This window comes from Vidua macroura, chromosome 3, assembly GCF_024509145.1.
Source record: "Vidua macroura isolate BioBank_ID:100142 chromosome 3, ASM2450914v1, whole genome shotgun sequence".
Lineage (NCBI taxonomy): Eukaryota > Metazoa > Chordata > Aves > Passeriformes > Viduidae > Vidua > Vidua macroura.
The window spans coordinates 12,641,661-12,659,726 of record NC_071573.1 but is presented as its reverse complement, the minus strand read 5'-3'; the positions used below and the strand labels follow the sequence as shown (position 1 = coordinate 12,659,726).

Genomic DNA, 18,066 nt, shown 5'->3' with positions numbered 1-18,066 from the left:
AGAATGAGAACTACCTAAACAATCAAATTGAAAGTCACCCTCCCTAACTTGTGTTCAGTAAGTTCCACTTAGAGAAAAAAAAAAAAAAAAAAGTCATGCATTTCTGATCACTCCCCTACCTTTCTCTATGCCCCTCCAAATTGCTCAGAAAAAAACCAGCAATGATTGTCAAATTAGAATAGAAACTGCCACTCACTGTAAAGATTATTCTAGGAAAATTCTTATTATACTTCATTTGTTGTAGCAAAACTGTAAATAAAATATAAAATGCATGCTTACATAACTGCATAATCATCATGCTTGTAATTTTTGTGCTAATGTATGAAACTGCTGACCTGGACAATACCTTGTCCATTGCGTGCTTACACATTGTGCCTAATGAAGTTATATCCACTGCTTAAGATAAGGACATATAATTCAGGGAGGGAGAGATACAAATTTGCTCAATAACTACTAATACATTTCCACTCCCAAATTCACACCCAGCTCATCTGGCCTGCTGAGAAAACTGTGCTCTTTCACAGGAACAGACAACACCTTTTGAACTACCATTTCTGCCCTCCCAGTCTGACCTGATAACATCATGTGCTCCAATGGAGTGCTGCTCATTTTATGCCACCAAGGAACCTCAGAATACAGTCACTGAACATCTCAACACATGAACAATATTTATTACAGCACTTATTGGTTCAATTTTGTCTTTAGGACAGGCCATACCTAATCCTGTGACAGCAGCATGCTGGCTGGGTAAAAGAACCTGCATGATGCACAGCCTTTCATTGTGCCCTTAATTACAAAGTGCAAAAATCAGCAATGTTTCAGCTAGACAAAATGAATAATGTGATCTCCAGACTTCTTTAAAGCCATGTGTTTGCTTTGGGAACCTATCTTGGGAAAGGGCACAACTTGTGTCTTACTCATCACACAAAATTGTGCCTAAAAGAGGATGGTTCCTAGAGGTGGTTCTGCAGTAGGTGTCACTGGTCCTGCTTGCTACTTACTTGGCACTTCAGATTCTCTAAAAATAACCTTCTGTCATGGTCATTTAGTCAGTAGTAATTCTATCTGTCTGCTCGGGAACAGCAAAAAATCCTTTTAACTCAATCTTAGCTTAACTGGGGATTTGCAAGGTGGATGATAACTTCAAATCATGTAAATTCTTCAAAGCCAGTTAATGCAGGAAGATGATCACAGGAAACATGCAATGTTTGTTTCCTCTCACTGTAAAACATTAGCTACAGTGTTGATTACTTTTCTCCTTCATCACTCCAAAAGAGGAGATGTTCACCACAGACATTGATCAGTGCAAGACTCCAGCTGCCAAAGTAAAAACGGATTCATCCTACTTTAAGTATATTTATGTACCTTCTTTTTTTTCCTCAATAAATCCTCCAGGGAAAAGAATGAGAACATGATAGAAAAATCTTTCACTTATCTAGAAACAGCTGGAAGGCAATTTGCCTGACTTGCTGAGAGGTGATCAGGAGCAGGCTATGCTGGGCTGAACTGGGACTGCTCTCAACGGAGCACTTTTCTGCATCAACAACAGTGGCAAACCCAGCCTGCCTCTCCCAGGCCTCTGTCTGCCCAGGGCTTTCCAAAGAGGCATTTGCTCTACAGGCTGATCTTTGTGGAAGAGCTGCACTACTATGACCCTTCTCGAGGAAGAAAATTTGACCAGAATAAAATCTGAAATCCTTCCAGCCTAGCCCCTCTACGACTACTGTCCTGAAGTTTTTGCATTTACCAGGTTGTTTCTCTGAGATCTCTCATGAACATGAGCTGCTAGGAGAAAGTGGTTTGTGTAGGGGTGGTCTTTGGAGCCCATGTCCCCCTGTGCATGAGGTAAGCATGCAGCCCCTCTCACCCGTGGGGTCAGGGTGAGGGTTGTGCCAGCCCTCAAGTGCAGTGCCTGACATGAGCAGCAGCGTGTTCTTCACCAGCCTGGGTTGTGTTCACTCTGGGGAAATCCACTTCCCCAGCAGCTGCACACAGCTTTGGCATGTCTCGCGAACTCAGAGGAGCAAAATGTTGTGTTTACCTTCAGTGGGACGTATATCTCAGCTTAAAAGCCTGTCATATCCAATCAGGTCTAGTAAATATTTCCATTCTTTCTTACATATAGCTGTCCCTGGACCTCTACCACACTGAGGATGATATCTACAAGCTCTCGCTGGTGCTGGAGCCAAGGAACTCCAAATCTGTACGTCATCTTTTACTGCATTTTTGCATATTGCTTATTTTGTCTGCATGCAGTTGATTAAATTTTTAAATGACAGTTAATGTGTTTCCTTATTCATATATATATATATATATATATATATATATATATAAAGCTTTTTAGTGTTATATTTGTGTAGAAAACACAGGAACTACTTATAGGTTTTAGTACATATTGGGAGAAATAAATAGTGGAACATGCCAGATGTCACTGTTAATTATTTTTCAACAAAACCTCTACAAGTCCTGGAAAACAAAGTTCTGCTTTAGATATATAATCTTTTATAAGTTTATATCAATTATTTATTGTGTGACCCTTAGCTGATTTTCTGGATGCTGGTGCAGTTACATAAAACAACTGAGTTAAAAGATTTGTTTAAGACAAGGCAAATAATTACTGTAGTATTTTAAAACTGTTTGGTTAGATATAATTGGCTGCATCTTGGACTCTCAAGCAATGTTTAAACAGATGACAGTAGATATTAATCTTTATTTGGTTATGTGCAACTAAATATAATACGGCATTCATGCATTTTTCTTTATTTTTGAAAGTATTTTTGAAAGTCAAAGGATACAGATAAACCTCTTAATTAATAGTTGAGTTCCACTTCAAGTATTAATTATTCACTTTCTTCTGCTGGCAAAGGTTGGGGACTCTGCTTTCCTCTGAGCATTTCTTCAGTGTATTAACATTCTTATTACCTTTCATATCCAGCCTGTGATGCTCTCAGGCTGAGCCCTCTCAAGTCTGACAGCAGCCGAAGCTGAGAGTGGCTGGAAATGCTTCACAGGGGGTGAGAGCAGGGTCCAGGAGTCTGAGATTATGCATTCCAGTGCTTTTTAAGGTTTTCAAGCTTTCTTAAAAGCAAGCAAGGAAGAAGAACCCTTTAATTTCCAAGTATAAGGCTTCTCTGAGGTTTAAAATTGTTCATCACTCTTGGAGACCAGTTTGAGGACTGTGTGTGTGCTCCCGGTGATGTATTATGAGCAATGATAAGAAAACTAATGAATATTTCCACAGTCAACACTAGCTCAGCTTGAACATTTGAAATTTCATTACTGAGTCTCCAGTCCTTGTTGGATATAATTTGACCACAACAATTGTTTATTTCAGTCTTGCTGAGTCCCTCATGCTCTCATTACTGCCAGCAAAGTTGAAATGTCACAGTTCTGTGCTGTGGAAGGACTAACAGACTGCTACTGTAAATGAAGAAAATTATCACATTGCTGCTTTGATCTCCAGCCTGAGCTTTAAGCAGGACAAAAGCAATATAGACAATGCTGTGAACTTTAACAGTGCTCAGCAGTTGTGGGAGACTCCTGCATAAGGATCAATGAATAGCCAGTGACATTGAACTGTTGCAGCACCCTGATGGGTAAAAAGCTGCAGCTGAATCGACAGAAGCCAGACTATTTGAAGCTTACTTCTCTTTGATGGAGTGCCAAAGCACATAGGCTCTGTTGCAGGGGAAAGAATCTGTAGGGCTTTTGTATGTGGAAAAACTTGTCAAAGGCAACGTGACAGCATAGTTATGTCATTCTAACTGCTCCTTGATTTATTGTTATATGGGTACCACTCCCATGCAGGTGCACTATAGAGGAAATGCCTCATGCTGCTGCAATCATTTTCGAGGCAAAAGTGAAGCTGATCTGTTAGCATATGAGTTTGCTGTCAACAGGGACTTGAGCAAGACTTTCCTTATGCTAAAACTGGGAGGAGACCCTTCAGTGCTATACTGACCCTTCAGTCAGTATAGCAGCCTAAAGAAACTCTGAGAGATGACAAGCAGCTGTAGTATAGCACCTCCTTGTCACAGTGTCCTGCTTTTCCACACCCATTAGCGATCTTCTTGTTGGGAGTTTTCACGAATACAGCTGCTAGCTAGAGGACAGCTCTGCCTGGTGCAATTATGCCACTAATGACGCACTTAGGTAATTTTTTTTGGTTTTCAGTAGAATTCACTTCAGTGCCAAAATACATAGATGTTTGCAAACATCCGAAAATGCTTTCGCAGTCTACAATACCATGGTCCCTGTGCTGGTAAAATAAATGGGAAATACAGTCTGAATCACAAAGTGCATGGCCAGATACAGCGTTCTGGAATGTTTAATGAATTCAGCTTGGTAGTCTCTGGTCAGCCAGTTAGCACCTTTCCTCATAGGATGCATTTCAAATACAGAAATAAAATCACTGTTGTTCATTTGAGTCTATGAGTGCAATAGAAGAACAAATCATTCCCTTTGGTTAGTGATCAGTAACATGAGGTTTTCATTGCAACTTGTCAAAAAAAACATAAAAATTGAGTCAGACTTCAAATGAAATAGCCCAGAAGGAAGAGGAAGGCTCCAGTGAATCCAGTCTCTTTCTGTCACTGTGCACTCAGACCAGCAGAGGTTAAAAGCTCCCTGTGAGGTCTTGGTAGTCTAGCACCACACTGACACTTTTAATAAGGATGTTTGAGTCCGTGCTTTTGGCAGATAGAGCTGGATGTTCAGGTTCACTGTACTTCTTATGAAAATTGAATTTTGTTGCTATAGGGGTGCTTTCCTCCCAAACGTACTTGTGCACATTTGTATTAGTCAAAATCTATCAAGGTGTTGATAAAAGCTGTTCTAACACTTAAAAAGGAAAAGCCAAATTAATAAAGCTATCCACTAACAAATCCTTTTTTTTCTTTTCCAACCAAACACAGTAAAATAAGAACCTGTGACCATTTCTCATCTGGATGTCAAAGTCTTTGCATGTATTAATTGTCTCCCTTTCAAGTCACACCAATTCAGAGCGAGACAAATGAGACCCAGATTCTTTGCTCATCAACTAACACAGCGGCCTTCTGAGACTGTGGACCCTTTCCCTTCTGATCCACAACACACTGAACTTTTTCTGCTTGACACTGCTTCACCTGCTAGATGTCCAGTGGCAGATGCAGGGAAAGGCCAGTTTGTCTTGCATTGTTTTTCATGCTAACTAGTTATTTTTGAATCCTTACCTGAAAATGTGTTCAGGTTTGTCCTATATTTTCTACTTGAAGAATCTGAGCTGCATTCCAAAGCTACTCCCAAAGCACTGCAGTGGTGTGGAAAGAGTCAGGTTGTGAAGTCTGTGCATCCAGTGAGCTGTCAGCTACTGTTCTGTCAAGACCAAGAGGTTTTTAAAATAAAAGTCTGGTTGGTGTTATTTGCAGAACAAGTCAAAGGTTAGAGCCTTTCTACTCAAACTGCCTAGATGAACCAAGATGTGCATCCTGGCACATCTCAGTTGAAAACCAGCGGGATTGCTGAGCACAATTCTGCCTTGCTTCTGGATCCTGCTGTCCTGCTGGTGCCACAGAGAGCAGGAGCATGAGCTTATTCAGGCTGAGGCAGACCCTGGTGGGGCTTCTGGGCGTGGTCCCTCCAGCAGGGAGCTGGGGGCAGACTGTGGTGAGCTCCTCAGAGGTTTTACTGAGGAGCAAAGCAGGTTTCTGGGCTTACCTATTTCTGATGGCCCATTGTGTTCACAAACCCTACAGACACTCCTTCCTTCCCTCTTCTTTCAAGACTCATTGCTGTTGAACCCTCTGGAGGTGTCAGTGAGGAAAGTGCTTGGGTTTGCTCCTGACCTCCCTGGGTGGTGGCAGTGTAGCTGCAAGGTGCTACAAAGAACCTGACTGAAGCTGTTAGTGAAGCCCTTTAAAACCTTGCCTGATGTTTTGCTAAGCACATTTTTACAGCATGAGTACTCCAGTAGTTTGCCGTCGTAGCTCTGACGTTTTGAGCCACTTTTACCGGGAAATCAGACTTCTTAATTCAGATTTGAAAATCCTTGTGTTCTGATCCATCTCTCAGCAGCCTACCTCCCCGACCACCCCCAACAAGCCAGTAGTGCCACTGGAGTGGGCATCTGGAGTGGTACCTAAACCTGACCCTACAGTCATCAACAAGCACATACGGAAACTGGTGGATGTAAGTATTTGGAACATTACACTGGCCTAAGAGAATGGTAGATTTGATATGTTCATCATTATAATTAATTTCAAGCTTATAATGAGATTGTTATGGTTGGGGTGAATTTCAGACATACCATAACATATTTGAGCCATTACATTGATATGTTCAGAAATATTTATTTTATTCCTGCAGTCAGCAACGGGACTAATAAACAGGTTTCTGGGTGCAAAGGAGCAGACTTTCAGAAACATCCAAAACCTGGCTGCTGTTTAATAGGTTTGTCTAGCAAATATAAATTCAGCATGCAAAGTTTAGTTTCTACAGCTCTAGCCACACAGTTCATGTCTGGTAACAGACAGCTGAAAAGAAAGCAACTCAGAAACAAGGTCTCAGACCTTGTTGGACCATAGGTCCAATGAACTTTTCTGGAAACTCTATTTCTGATTTTCAACGTGCTGTTAGTTTACTATCCAGAGCATGTTACGTATAATAACATGCTCTGGTAAAGATAGCGTTGTCTCGGTGTCACTTTAAAAATGCAGACACGAGGTCATGCAGAATTAGAGCTCCAGTTTAGAAGGTGATGTCTTGTGCTAGGTAATGTAAACAAAGCTAAACACCTCCAGATTCCTTTGCAGAGACTGAACTTTTCTTTCTGCTTTCTACAAATTAATAAGTATCTCTGAGAGGAGCTATTACCTTCTGATTTGGTCTGTGTTACAGATCACTAATTGGGGTCATGTTGTTAAGATAAGCTAAATAAACTCTTCAGTTCTCTCACCCAGATTTCAAATATATCTTGTAGTTTACTTTTTGTACATGCCCTTTTTTAAAAATAATTTAATTTTTCTTCTAATGTGGGATGCCAGAAATGTACATGCTCTTCCTGAATTGCTTTTGTCAGGGCCATATGTGTTGATAAAAGTTACTCCACATCCAAACCTCTCTTTGATAGCTTGTTAATAAGAAGTCTGTCACAATTCCTTAATCTTTCCAGAATGTGCTGGGTGGGAGTTTATGTTTGTTCCTGTACTTGAGGGAGTTGCAGATCCCCATTCCACAATTTTGGCCTGGTTCAGGACATGTGATTTGAGTTTGACAGAATTGAAACATGGTTTGGAGCTTTTATGGATACAGCTTACTAAAAGGCTCACACCACTCTACAACTGTTTTCATTTTGCCAGTATTTGTTGTTTACTTGCTGCTTTGAGTTCTGCTTTTAGCCATTGTTTTTATTACAAAAAGTGTTGAATACTACTTGAGTTTGTGTTTTAGTTCCTTCTTTATGATGTTTTTTTGAGGTCTGCCAGTCATTGTTAACAGTCATTTCATAGAAATGGGTTTCATCAGGTTCTTGTTAAAACAAGGACACTACAGATGCCATTTCAGGAGTCTCGGTATATTGATGTAATGTCTTTATCAACAACATTTTAATCTAGTGAAGGAGCCTGTACTTCACTCTGTGCCTCTCAGATTGTCATGTTGACTTTGACACTCATGCTTTTCCCATCAGCATCGCACGTAACTTTAACACCACTTGCACATCTCTGCAAACAGGAAGACAGAATACTGTAACTCCTTAGCAGCTAAAGAGGGCACCCATCACTGTATGTGACCTTTAAATTTTATCCCATGTCTGTTTTTACTTAGTGGTGGATTGGGGTGGTTTGATGGAAGAGAATGGTTGTTAGACACGAATTGCTCATGATTGGGGTGTCAAAATATTAGTAAACAAAATAGATTGAAACAGTACTGTGGCAGAGTAGAGGTGACCACCTAAAAGAAAAATTAAGTCAAAACCATCTGAAATACTCATGGGAAATCTGCTGTTGTTTTTGTTTTATTTCTTCTTTTTTTTCATGATTAAAAAGTGTACTTAATGAAGCAACGGGAATATGTCATCACCTGGGGCAGAATTTTAGTGACATTTCCATCAAAAAAGAAAAGTAAAGCAAGAATAAGTACGTGAAGACGTGTGGAGGATCATCACTAGATAAATGCTGATGTCAAATTTTCTTTAAAAATCAGCCATTTTTCCTGTAGAGTCCAATAATATGCATACTGAAATACTAAGGAAAATAAAAGGAATAAAACAGATGCAACAGAGCATCTGAATAGCTGAATAAAACATTAGTTTACATGTAATTATAATGTTGAAGAAGCTGGTATAAACACAGGATAAGCTAGATAATAGTACAATAATATTTTTCCTCCCCCCCCCCCAGTCTGTCTTTAGGAACTATGATCACGACCATGATGGTTATATATCTCAGGAAGACTTTGAGAGTATAGCTGCCAACTTCCCCTTCTTGGACTCTTTCTGTGTGCTGGACAAAGACCAGTAAGTTTGGAAATCTCTTTGTGGTGGTTTTTTCCCCTTTTCCTCAGTTTTAAAATTCAGAAAATACAAATATTGAAGAAACAGCGGCTTCCAAGTTTCTTGTGCCTGACAAGATTACTGAAAGCCAAATTCTATTATAATTTAAATTCTTATACTCTAGTCAGTTCTTTAAGTCCTAGGTTGGAATTACCTGCTTTACCTGGTAATTTAAAAATCCTTTATGTAATAGTTGCATGACAAATTCCTGCTGGGACTGAGTCAAAACCCTAGAGTACTGTGAAACTGCAGTGGAGATACTCTATCCAAACCAGGCATCAGACTGATGAAACAAATAAGTTCTCTACAGCACATGAGAAATGAGTTCTTGTAGCAGAGAGGGGGTAACAAATACTCTAGAAGGTATATATAACATCCATTTCCTAGCCAGTTGGGCTTGATAATTCTTGTTATCCAGAATCTCTTTGACTGTGAAGGCTGGTGGCCAGCCAGAGGCATAACCACTTGTTCTGTGTGAGCAGTAAGTCAAGTTCCTTCATTCAGTGGCCTGGTCTGTGCTCTCATGCCACTAACAGGTGAGATAACAAGGTTCAGTGTTACTGTTTAAAGAAAGATAAGAACCACAAAGGCTGTAAGGTTTGGTTTTTTTTTCCTTCCAGGACTGCTGCAGCTCTTTCAAAGGATGTGCTTTGTGTGCTGCATGCTTTCTGCAATGAGAAAACCCCAAAATTTTCAGTCCTATGAGCAGTGATAGATCTACTCTACTTTTTATTTCCCTTACAGAGATGGTCTTATAAGCAAAGAAGAAATGATGGCTTACTTTCTGAGAGCTAAATCACAGTTTCAGTGTAAAATGGGACCAGGGTTTATTCATAACTTTCAGGAGATGACCTATCTTAAACCAACTTTCTGCGAGCACTGTGCAGGATTTGTAAGTATGATTTTAATAATAGCATATCTTAAAAACAACTTTTAGCCTTTAATGTATATGGAGTGGAACTGGCTCCATACATTGCTAATGTCTCTTGGCCAAATAATATCTCATGGTGCAGAAGCACAAAACATTTACTCATGTTGTAGCTGTGCTATCCAGTTTTGATTTAGTGGTTTCTGAAAACTGCCATTCTGTTGAGGGGAAAAAAAATTACATTAGCTAAAGGATGTTAGAGACTATATGAATGGTCTTACTTGGTTTATCTTAAGTTCTTTAATTTGGTTTGATTTCCCATGTAAACAAGCTCAAGGGAAAATAGATGTCTGGAGCAAAGGATGTAGATGAGGCAAAAGCTGTTCTTTCTCAGGAAATTGCACATGGCAACATAGATATGTTCATAATTCTCCGAATGGCTGTAACAGCCCTAATTTTCCCTCTATTGAATTAACAGATCTTCTAATTTGGTAAAGAAATCAGAAGTGCTTCCAGTAGTTCTGTACAATAAGAATTTTTAGAATTTATTAGTTGGAGGTTTTTTTTAATTTGCTTTTTATCTGAGCCATAACTTACCAGATGTCACTTATTAGAGTGTTCTCTACATATCTGGGGAAGCATTCATTTTGTGGGCATTTGTGTTGCTTGTAAACCTTCTCTAAGGTTTCCACTTCAAACCAAATGTAGTAAAGAATTACTATGATATAGAGGTTACTTTAATGGACACACTTGGCTGAAATCAAATGTCCACATTTAGACAGCTAAAGCAGTAAGGGCAGAGGGCCATGTCCTCTGCTTGTGTGTGGCTCACATAACAGGCTGTAAACTCAGACCCTGTCCCTGCTCTCCAGAGCAGATCTGCCTCTGCACTCGGCGGTAACTTTATTCCGTGATCTTTTCCGCTAAGCAGTATTTCTTCATGGTTGAAAGTAACAACAACAGCACTGCAAAGCACAAAAATGTGCCTCCTTTCAGACCTGCTCTGGCCTTCCTGCTCTAGCCCATGCTCCCATTTTCCACTCACTTCTTTTGCGACGTGTCAGTTTTGGTCGGATGCTTGAAGCCCCTATCGCAACTGCTGCTGCTGATTAATGCCACGGGGAAGAAGGAATTCCGCCTATTTCCGCTAGAACTGCCAAAGCACTGGCAGCGACATGGTCAGTGCTGACGTAGGAGCGTGCTGGTGGGTCTCAAGCTGACAGCTCCAGCAGACCCATGGGGCAGGGACAGCCACTGGCCTGAGCCTATTGTTCCAGGCTGCCCTGTGAAGACGTCATTGCGTTCGTGACACTCAGTGCGTGTTTGGAAGGCTTCCACAGCAAAGCAAGGCCCAGGGACTGCCCTGAAACATCCTCTCCTGTAGATATTTTTCTCCTGCATCAATTTTCTAATTGGCCATTGTTAGAATTTTCATGTCTCCCTGATTACATCACTGCAGGAATACAAATGAGTAAGGGGTTGTACAGGAAATGGAAATAAGGTAATTTTTCCTGTCAGCTAACTGAAGTCATTGGCATTGTTCTGTGGATGAGTTGGACTGATAGGACAGGAACCAAGTACAGAATCTGCTGCATATTTGTTCTGCATTTCAGAGCTGGAAACTCATCCACGGGTGGAAACCTAATTTCAAACTGATGCACTGATTCACAGTCAAAATAATGTGCACTGACCATGCAGCAGGATGAATTGACGTGACAGTGCAATGCACACAATGCTACAAACTTTGAAGGTCAAGCTAATACCTAATGCCATTAAGCAGCAGAAAGTTGATATGCTCATGGCCAGTCACAGTTCCGTCCCAAAGCTTGAGTTGCACCACATGGCAGGGTAGCCATGCTAAGCCGTCCTGCTAAACTTCATAATCTGAATTTGCACAGATCCTCTTACCTTGGAGCTGGCTCAAGCCAGCTTTGCAGCAAAGCTGTGTCAGACACACTCAGAGCTTTAGGTCAGAATTCATGACATGACACTTCAGCTAAACTTCCACTGTGGTGTGTAAGCACAACAGTGGTGCCAAATTTGAGTGGGAGGAAGGTACAGAGATAAGAAGGTAAAGAGTGAGGATAGAGATCTTCAGTGGGAACACATTAGAGCTTAAATGAAATAACAATCCATGTCTCTTAAAGTGATCCTGTAAAAGAGATCTGGGAAAATAGGTCATCTCTGCTCTTTCAAGGGGGACTGAAGTGCTCCCCTGTCACTGCCTGAGCACAGCAGCTGCGATCACTGTGCACATATATGGCATTAGCAAGAAAATAATGAGCCACAGGCCTTCTATGGACCCAGCTCCTACTGTTGTCCTTTCTATTCTTTTGTTCACCATTCTTCTACCTTGTCCAATCTATTTCTGCTCTCTCCAGAGCCCCATTTTTGCTTGCTATTTCTTTTGTGCAGTGTGTGGGGTGGTTTTTATTTCACCCAGAGTCTTTCCATTCTGTTTATTTTATTATTTTCTTTGTATTCTGAATGATCTTCATCTCTTCCTTTTGAACCTTTCTTTAATGGCCATATTCACCCCCTGCTCTCTGTGCATGGATACTTATAAATCTGGTGAGGAGATGCACACAGTTTCAGTTGCCTGGATGTGCTCACCCTCCCTGGTGAATGAGTTCAGGAAAAATAAACACCAGAGTCCTCAGTTTTTTCCCTTTTATGCTGGAGTTAGAAAACCTGCCCCTTCCTCTCACTGCTTCTCAGGAGTGGAAATGCTTGTTTTTATAATGCCGTGGCTGTAGATACAGTGCTTCTGAGTACAGAGAAAACAATTTACTAGGGAGTTTCCCTGTTTCCAAGCAATCCTGCTCATGTGGCAGTGAAAGCTTCCCAAATGTGGGACCACACACACTGGCCCTTGGATGTTTAGCATTTGGTAGTTGCAAGTGTATGTCGACAAGAACAGCTTCTGAGGGAAGGCAAAGATGGAATTTAGTGGCTTTTCTGCTTGTTTCATTCTTCATCTGTTTGGATTGGGGCTTTTTTTTAAGTTGGAAAAGGTAGGTGCACAAATCAGATTGCTATGGCTAGGTGTGCTGGGAACCTGTATGGCAACCGAGAACCTAGTTTTTATCCCCAGTGGTGTTTTCTTCTGCTGTGTTTGAATATTATGGGTCAGTGATGTGTCTGGAGAATGGACATACACAGGAAATTCTGCAAATAACATGAAGGGAGCCTAGAAGCCAAATGTGCTCTGCTGTTTTCACTGAGCTTGGTATGATAACACATTTTAACCCAATCCTGGAAGCAAAAGTCATCTGTGTCTCTGTTTCTCTGGTAGTCCCATTACTACAAGTAAGTAGCAGAAGTAAGGGAGAAGCCACACAAGTCTTATCACAACTAGAGGGGGAGGTCTGCCTGACAGGAAGGGTGTTAAGAGCAGTTGCATCCTGTTTGTGCTTTTGTAGCCATTGGTACTTCCTCGTTGTAACCTTGTTTTCCTTCCAGCTTTCTTTTCTAATTCCTTGACATTCTTTTGTCTTTCTTTGCAGCTCTGGGGTATAATCAAACAAGGCTACAAATGCAAAGGTAAATAAATATTACAAGGATTTTTTTCAAGCTATGGGTGGTGGGGTTTAGAGCAAGTTAGTCCACTATACCTTTAATTAAAATGGCATATGTTCAAACACATCCTACATCTACATTTGGTATTGTCCATGAGCAGTGACTGCTGGCACACTATGAAGTTTCACTGCATTAGAATACACATTACTACATTAGAATGCAATAGGAATGCACAGATTCTGTGAGATAAAGGTCCAAAGCAGCCCCTGACTCCATGAGCTGTCACTTTCTACCAGTAAATACCTTGTAAATTGGAAAACCAAGTATTCTTATCCTAACATGGAGACATCCTGAAATATATCCCCTGAGACTCAGGTCAGGAAAAAGTCTGCTGGCAAACAACAAACTGTTGTTTGTATATCCATGTACATCCATGTGCCTGTAGTGAAGCCTACATGCAATTTAATAGTGGCTGAGGTAGAAATAGAGAAATATTTAATTCCTAACTGCCCAGCAGATCTCATTGCAAGATCTTCTTCAGACATTCAACTCATAAAAATGCTAGAGCTCTTACATCCCTCTCCTTTGCCTTCATAAAATAATTTCTTATTAAGCAGTTCAGACCAAAAAGGGCATTACAGAGGTCCTCACTGGCTTTAAAATCCTGGATTTATTTATTTCTCAAGCAGCCCAATTCTTGCTGAAGGGCTATGATTTTCATAGCTGCAGCTACATCTCAGTTATTCAAAGGGGAAGATTCACATTTTACTCTTTTCACTTAGTCTTACACAGACTCCAAGGAGAAGGATAAAGAATTCACAGTAATTTTTTTTTAGGATACACCATACTCCTGTCTCTCTCCAGCCACAAACCTCTCTTCCTCAGAGTGGGATGGGAAAAATGTCCATGGCTAAATCAACATATGTAATTCAGATATTCCTGATTACTGTCATTTTAGAAGCTTTGAATGGGCTGGTTGCAGTCTACAATTTTACTGGTAGGATGAGGAAAGGAAGGTAAAGTTTTGTCACACCAACCTGTAAACTCAATCTGAGATCTGAAAGTTGAGCTTCTGTCCTGCATCACTGCCTGTAGCAGTGGCCCAGTGGAGACTGAGCAAAAGTGGTTCTGTAAAGTCGAAGTTACAGGCAATGAAGCATGAAAGTAGGAGAGCAGAGCTGCTCAGATCCTGCAGTGGTCAACAAGTGTGAGGGTGCCTGCCTTTTGTTGCAGCAGCTACCAGCTGCTCTGTGTTCCAGCATCACTGCAGTGTGACACTCATTAGGGATGAACTCTGCCTTTAGCACAGAGGTGTCATCCTCTGTTTGAACACAGCAGGGAGAGGGAGGGAGTTCCTCCTTCCAGGCCTGCTGCTTACTCCAGCACTGTGAGTTATGAGATAAAAGCTAGACTGCATGGTCTGCAAGTGATAGAAGGAGTCCTGCACTTCAAGAGAGATCTTTATTGTATCTGAGGGAGTGTGTTCTCTGGCAGAGAAAGCCAGAGCTGGGCATGGACTACTGCATTAGTCATATGAACAAGGTGTTGGCAGAAAGCAGAACTCCCACCCATCATGCCAGCGCTGCTGCCTTGAGCCCTGTAGTTCCTACAGCAGAGCTGTAAATGCAGCACCTTGACAATGCTCACCTAGAGCAAAATGTTGGGCTATGGAGCAGCAACAGAGAAATAAGGGAGATGAGAATTTTTAAACAATGGAAAAGAATACAGAGGAGAGCGAGACTGTGCTTGGGACACATCCTCCACCCTTCAGCCCTTTCTTGCATATAAGATCCATACTCCAGCCATACTTCAGATAAATGTACCTAGTGATGATGTATCCACAGTGATTTAAATCCCAGCAGAGGTGCAGGTACTCAAAAAGTCTTTTCTGAGTAGATGATACACTTCCGCAGAGCTCATTCATGTGCTAATGTTGCTTACTGAGCTACTTAGACTAGTTTTAACCTACGGTAGTCTACACTGACCTCCAGCAGTCCTTCCAGATGCTCGGGGTATGGATGCTCTGGTGTCTTCTAACCAAACCTGTTTACTATAATGAGCCCTGCTGGGTCAAATAAAAGCCAGCCAAATAAATAACCCCCCTCTTGGGGTGACACATGCAGTAGAGCAGAAGTTTTATGTAGGGCATACACAAGATCATATCATTCCACATCTCTTCCTTGAGACTATTTTATGATTAAAATATCATCTTCCCTCTTCTCTTCTGCTGCCATTTTTCTACTACTGGCTGTCATGGAAATTATAATTTTTTTTTTTTTTTTGTAATGCACTTCACACCAAACGATCCCATTCTGTAACACCCTTCACACCTTCTTGTCAAACTTTTTTGTTCCTTCAAAGTCCTTTCTTGGTATCTGCCTGCTAATAGCCCTGAGGGATTACCAAATAGTTGTGGCTTTCCATTTGATGACTTGGCAATATCTTTTTTTACAGATTGCGGTGCCAACTGTCACAAGCAATGCAGAGACCTGCTTGTGCTGGCTTGCAGGAAATTTTCCAGAGGAACTTCAGTAGGCAGCAACCATGGGTCTCTGCCTAGCAGTCCATCTCTGCCTCCAGGTAAGAACAGTTTTCCTCCTATTTTAAATCATTTCTGGAATCCTCTCTAGTGGCCAGTGTTCTTGCTGCCATTTTTAATTTTTCCTTTGTATCAACACACAAAGCAACACCTGTCCTTTTTGCTGCACTATGGCTTTTGTTCACTCCTCAAATTACATCCTTTTCTCCAGCGATGGCCTTAGTGTCTTGTCTAAGGCTCATTATCCTCCTTACCAGCACCCCTATCCCAGCTGAAAAGAAATGAAATTATATTTCTCCTTTTTTGTCACTTAGGAGCAAGGAGACATAGGACACAATTCTAGCACTGTCTTACCCCCAACCATGCAGATGGTGAGGCAGTAAGATCTATGCACACAGTGTCAAAAACAGTTTCCAAGCAGCATATGGATGTTGATAATTATAGCACTGCCTCATACAAGGGGTTACCTCCCCACTCTTCCCCAGGCTTGTTACCTTCTCAAAAACACCAGAATACTTAAACAAAACAATTCTACCCTCTCTTTCAGTCCAAGATGAAGTATTTGAATTTCCCAGTGTTGCTGCAGAACACCAGGACCTTGATGGTAGAGCTATCACCCTCGTCACTGGCTCTTCACAGAAAATTTCCGTGCGGCTGCAGCGGGTGACCACCAGCCAAGCAACACAGACAGAACCACTCTGGCATGAGCCAGGTTGGAATGATTCGGGTTCCCATACGTTCCCAAAAATGAAGTCCAAATTCCATGGAAAAGCTGGGAAGAACAAAGGCTTTGCTAAGTGGGAGAATGAAAAGCCCAACATGCAGGCTGATGTAGAGCTAGAAGCTGAGGCCCCGCAAGATATACAGGATCACAATGGAATAGAAACCCTCCCAGAAAGACAAGAATCTGAGGTGAGTTCCAGAAGAAGCCAAAACAGTTTAAAATATGCTACAGTCTGAAGTCTCATAGGATTATTTAATGGATTTCAGGATGCTTTTTCATTCAAATTTGTCATTGAGTCTTGCACAAGAGTCACTTTCAGAAGAATGCTGAATTATCCACAGATCCCTGTTTTCTACTGCACTACACATCTACTATGACACTGTAACTGGTAGTTTGGGTTCTGATGTCAGTATGTCAGTTTTTTAGTAGTTAGGTACTTCTCATTTTGAAAACCAATAACCTGGTGGATATCTGGCCACCTTCTGTGCTGTTGTACCCTTGCACTGCACAGTTCAGGGCTCCATGAGAGACTCACAACAATTACCATTCTGACAAATACAGGAGTCCAGGCCAGGGTATTGATCTGATGTCTGTTGTTGTCATCCATAAAGTTTATACTTCCGAAGCCTCATGCTTTTATTGACCATCTCTGCCAGTATGTAAATGCTTATTTTCTTCTGCTTACAGGATAGCTGATTGCTCACCCTGACGCACAGAAAACTAAAGATGACAACTACAGCAAGTAGTACAGTTGATGGACTGTCACAGACCACATTTGGCCATAAGGAGTGTTCCCATACCTCATCCTTTTAAACCCAATCATTGCCCTGTTTTCTTAGCTGAAAGGTGTTATAAGGCACTATTTATTTTCTCACGAGTAAGCCATTTCGATGAACATTGCACAGCCTCAGCAGAATGGATCTCTGTGCTCATTGTTTTCTTTTGTATGACTTCTGTGGAAACTTCCTCTACATGCCAGTGAGGATATATTCGGCCTTCTTTAAATGCACTGCATCATTTCAGTATGTCTGCCAGCAACAGCAATGGTGAGGACAGAAGCCAAGCATCCAAGTTTGTTCAATAACACTCCTTTCCCGAGGCTTACAATGATCATTTAAGGAAAATTGTGTGTTGATTAAATCTCAAACAAAAATCTCTCACAAAGTCCTCTATACTGAAGTTCTTTACACACCTGAGGTTTTGAATTTTGGCCGTGTTTACATTGCTACAGTGAACATATTGGTGTTCAGCACAGTGATATCGGTTCCCAAACTGAGGATCCTTCAAATAGGCAGCAGCTGGCTGAGACTGAAGGAATTCCAAGACACTATGTGTTTTTCTGGTTACACCACAATGGAGAAGGGTCATCTTTGCCAGCACTGATTATGGTAACATTAGCATGCAATAAACACTTTAGTTTTAAATGTGTGTGTGTATATATGTGGATGTGGTACTTTTCTCTGGTTAGAAAGCTGTACATGTTAAGACTAAATGTTCTGAAGAGCAATCTCCAGATCAGCAGATTGCTAAGGTAGGATCTAGCACCTGAATTATAATGGTCTGGTTTGAAGTTGCATTTCCTAGAACTGTTAAGTTATTGAAAGAGGACAGTCCTCATCTGGGAAAAGAGAGAAAAACAAAACACCACAAAGCTCAAACCTGAAAAACTGGCACACATGTTAGTCTTCTTATCCCATCTCCCCACAACAACAGGGGTGGGTGTGTGCATATGTAGCACATGCTCTGATATAACACCCGGTTACAAGATGTCCTACAAAATTCAAGTTATTGCCCCCTTCAACATGTTATAAGCCTTCAAGATGAGAGTAATTTCATAGACTTCCCTAACACAAAACTGACAGCTGCACTCCTCTGCGTAAATTTGACTG

General features: G+C 41.2%; 1 protein-coding gene across 2 annotated transcripts in view; it reads left to right on the top strand.

Annotated features, from left to right (window-relative positions):
• Nucleotides 1-17,601, top strand: part of RASGRP3 (RAS guanyl releasing protein 3) — a 58,365-nt gene extending 40,764 nt beyond the window's left edge. For both annotated transcript variants that reach the window (XM_053973274.1, XM_053973275.1), the window contains exons 10-17: nt 2,126-2,203; nt 6,049-6,165; nt 8,376-8,491; nt 9,272-9,419; nt 12,902-12,938; nt 15,369-15,494; nt 16,001-16,365; nt 16,865-17,601. In XM_053973274.1, the coding sequence (XP_053829249.1) occupies nt 2,126-2,203; nt 6,049-6,165; nt 8,376-8,491; nt 9,272-9,419; nt 12,902-12,938; nt 15,369-15,494; nt 16,001-16,365; nt 16,865-16,873 (996 nt within the window). In that variant the 3' untranslated portion in view covers nt 16,874-17,601. The remainder of the gene's footprint in view (nt 1-2,125; nt 2,204-6,048; nt 6,166-8,375; nt 8,492-9,271; nt 9,420-12,901; nt 12,939-15,368; nt 15,495-16,000; nt 16,366-16,864) is intronic.
• Nucleotides 17,602-18,066: the final 465 nt, after the last annotated feature.